We start from the raw sequence: 4023 nt of genomic DNA, 5'->3' as shown, positions 1-4023 counted from the left end.
AAACAAACAAACAAACAAATAAAATGCTAATAGAAATAACTGAACTTTGTTCAGTATCTTTGGATGTTACAGATTGATGTCCATGGAAAGCAAATGTAGAGATAAAATTTAGCTTGCACCACCAAGCCTGACTCCCATACGACCACTGGGTAGGTTTGAACTGCCAGCCTTTAAGTTAACAGCCAAGTGCTTAAACATTTGTGCCACCAGGGCTCTTTGGACTTTTCTATACAAGTTATTCATTAAGAACAGTCCTTGGCAGTAATACTTGGAAAAAAGACAGAGAAAGAGGAGTGAGCAAAGGAGATGCTGGCCTATGTTTCAAATCCAAAGATGCCTTTGGCTGATGCTGCAGGGAGCTTTGCATTCTCACATGGATCAGCCATTCAACATGGGCTGCCCCAGTAAAGGGGTGTGAACTTGGGCACACAGCTATCTGTAGCTGAGATGGGAAAAAGCAAGAGAGATGTCCATATATTACAGAAACGCTCAATGGGTGTTAGCAATGGGTGAGCTCCATTTTATTTGTGCTTGTGTATTTCCCCAGGGATGTGAAAAAGAACATGATGTAGCTGAAAGAATAGATATATTTTAAATTGTGTAATCTGTATGAGTACCTTGATTTGTCTTATCCTCTTATGAGATCAATGACTGTGACCCTCTATTGAGATCCCTTATTGTGTATTCTGCTGAATGTTCTAGGAAAACTTATTACTGATCTCTTAATTCTCTTGTCTAAACTCCTTCCCCTCTGAAAACAGCCACTCATCCTGTTAGGCATTTACTATATGCTGATAAGCAACCAGAATGCTCTTTGTAACTGAGGATGGAAAGATGGGATCGCATGTATTTTGGATATAGTATTAGGATGGACCTGACCCTGGAGAAGGGCAACATGCCTGGTTAGAGGGTCAGTGATAAAAGAGTAAGGTCTTCAGCAAGGCGATGTTTTGTTCCGTTTTGTGTAGGGCTGTCTGAGTCAGAACCAATTTGACAGTACCTAAGTACCACCCTGGTGGCGTAGTGGTTATGTGTTGGGCTGGGATCTGGATGGTCGGCAGTTCGAAACCACCAGCAACTCCTTGGGAGGAAGACTAGGCTTTCTGCTCCCATAAACAGTTACCATCTCAGAGACCAACAGGGCGTCACCATGAGTCAGCATTGAGTCGATGGCAGTGAGTTTGGTTTTTTTGTTTGTTTGTTTTAACCACAACTACTACTACCACCAAAACCACATACTGAAAGTGGCATAGGCTTGCTCATTACCATACTTATTTTTAAGATTTTTTTTTAAAGATTAGAAATGAGGAAGCAGGTTTAGTTGTTTAAACAAATATCCCAAGGATACATAGTGAGTAGAGGCAGCTCTCAGAACTCTATGCAGGTTTATATGTTCTCAAAGTGTGGCCTCTCTGTGTTAGGTCCACATGTATTTCCCAACATGCGTCATAACGAAACACTTCCTTGAATATGGTTCCCAAAGATCTGTCTTCTTTCACAGCACACGTGTTGCTACTTTAAACCATCTCTGCATTTTGAAATGACCCAGCTTCCAGTGAGCAGATCTGCTTGTAAGAATTCGGCTAGTTCTGGAGCATGGAGTATCTGAGATGGGCTACGCTTGTAGGGTGCTCATGAAGTGGGCTGCTTGTTGCAAGGATAGCAGGACAGTACAAAACCGCCAACCGCTCCTGGGTAGAAAGAGTTCGAGTCTTTGAAACACACAGTGGTGGTTCTTTCCTGCCCTGCAGGGTTGCGAAGAGTCAGGGTTGACTCGATGGCATTGAGTTTGGTTTCGGAGTTGTGGAATATCTACAAATTCCAAATCGAATGCGTTTAAGCTTCCTGAGAGACTTGAGACAAACATTTGTTTCAAAGCTATTTTTCCCCTCAGGCTTTTGGAAGAACTCTTCTGCTAAAAACTAAAATCAAGTACATATCGACAACCTCCGAACAGAGAGTGGAGATGCCTGTGACGTGTGTTTCCCGAAAGTGAGTATAGCACGCACACTCCTGTTCTAGCTCCCAGGTTCATAACTGCCTTCCGGATAAATCCAAACCCGAAAGGCTGACTACCAGAACCAGGAGTGGGCTGTATGTGAGTGCCAGAGGAAAAACGCCCAATGAAACCACAAATCTCTTCATCCCTTGACCTGTTTTCTTCGATGATATCACAGCTGTCCTTAGAATAGAAGACCGTGGTTGCTGTTGCTTCCAGGAAGTTGCCTCCAGTTCATGGTGACCCCATGTATGTCCAAGGAGGATTGAGCTTCCTTCAAAGCAGACTGCCAAGGCCTTTCTTCTAAAGTAAGAGCCTAGGCAGCATAGTGGGTTATGCATTGGGCTGCTAGCTGCAAGGTCAGCAGTTCAAAACCACCAGTTGCTCCACAGGAGAAAGATGAAACTTTTTACACCCATAAAACGTTACAGTCTTGGAAAACCACTAGAGCAGTTCTACTCTGCCCTCTGGAATCTCTGTGAATCAGAATCGACTTGATGGCAGGGAGTTTGCTTTTCGCAGTCTTCTAAATGCCTCCGGTGGGGTTCACATGGCCAACCTTTTGGCTTGTAATTGGGCTCTTAACTATTTTGTCTCCCAGGGAGTTGGCATACTAAAAAGTGGGATGATGACAGTTCTTTTTTTTGAGACATATACCAGGGGCACCTGATAGTTCTTAGCCAGCTAAACCACATTATGTTTATATTTTAAGCAAAAGCCCACATTCAAGATTCGTAAGAGAAGTTAGAACAAGGGCCAGTGGAGCATCCACCCAGTAGGGAGTCAACATGCTGTGAGAGAAAGAGCATACTGGGACAGAGTTCATAGGTTAAGATAGGATCTCATTTTATATCCTACTTATTTATCCTTTTAAGAATAAAAAAAATTCAAGTCTTAGTAAAATTCTAATGTTCTTGATAAGGGTTTTCTTTGGGGAATTTTTTTCCATTTTATATATATATAAAACCTTGAACTGGGAAAGTGTTTCCCCTCAGTGGTTATAGGAGAAGAACACTACATAGTGTTCTTCCCATAGGTGATGGTTGAGATGGCGATAGTGATAATAAGCAAACCAAATTCATTACTGTTGAGTCAATTCTGACTCAGAGTGACCCTCTCTCCTGTGGAACAACTGGTGGGTTTGAACCATCAACTTTATGGTTAGCAGCTTACTACTTAATCTACTAGAGCTCTGATAGTGATAATAGCAGCTAACATATCACTCATTCATTGTACTCCTGTACTGTCCTAAGCACTTTATTTGTATAAATACACAGCCTCATGACAACACAAGAAAGTAGATATTGTTATACCAATTTTACAAATGTATAAGTTTAGACACAGAGAAATTAAATTACTTGCTCAAGATAATATGCGAGTAGATGGTAGAATAACAAAGGTATTTTAAAAGTTTGATTTCTAACTCATGTTCCTTAGCACTATAAATACTGCCTTTGATTTTTTTTTTTTTTAAAGAAAAAAAGAACAAAAAGTCAAGAGAGCTACTGTAACAGGAACTTGACCTTAAGTTAAACATGTCAACAGTAGGGTCTAAATAGATTTATGTTTTCTTTTTATCTTTTCAGTTATAATCGCCTTATACCTGATATAGATGAGGATTATCCCAACAGTTTAACGAATGAACCAGGCCCAAGTACTGGCAGCCCAGGAGATACAGCGGTTGCTTTTGCAGAGTGGCCACAGTAAGGACCCTCGGAATTGCATCTGAAGTTTTGCCAGATACTCGCTAGATATGAACAAATACAATCTGGCAATGAAGCATCACACATTTGTACTAAGAGCAGTGTGCCCCCAAAGCTTCCAAATTCATGCATTCCTGAGTTTGGTGATGATACTGTTGATCATTGTGGTCTCGTTCATCTCATTTTAACCAGTAGGAATCCCATATTATTAGGGCTGTCCTTCTTGGGCCTCATAAGACATTCCCTGATTAAGGCTAAGGAGAAACACCATTAAATTCAATATAAACAGATTTTTGAATCCTAAGAAACAATGAGTAGCAA

The 4023-nt window shown here is 41.0% G+C and overlaps 1 protein-coding gene across 1 annotated transcript in view; it reads left to right on the top strand.

Annotated features, from left to right (window-relative positions):
* The window catches only part of LOC101640121 (putative oocyte-secreted protein 1 homolog), a 10213-nt gene extending 6507 nt beyond the window's left edge, over positions 1-3706 (top strand). The window contains exons 3-4 of the mRNA XM_004715020.2: positions 1895-1992; positions 3586-3706. Coding sequence (XP_004715077.2) covers positions 1895-1992; positions 3586-3706 — 219 coding nt within the window. The remainder of the gene's footprint in view (positions 1-1894; positions 1993-3585) is intronic.
* The last annotated feature ends 317 nt before the right edge of the window (positions 3707-4023 follow it).

The sequence above is a fragment of the Echinops telfairi genome, unplaced genomic scaffold, assembly GCF_000313985.2.
Source record: "Echinops telfairi isolate 266 unplaced genomic scaffold, ASM31398v2 ScPeMD7_7416;HRSCAF=8454, whole genome shotgun sequence".
NCBI classification, from domain to species: Eukaryota; Metazoa; Chordata; class Mammalia; order Afrosoricida; family Tenrecidae; genus Echinops; species Echinops telfairi.
Note: the sequence above shows the minus strand (reverse complement) of the source record. Positions and strands in the feature narration are given on the sequence as shown.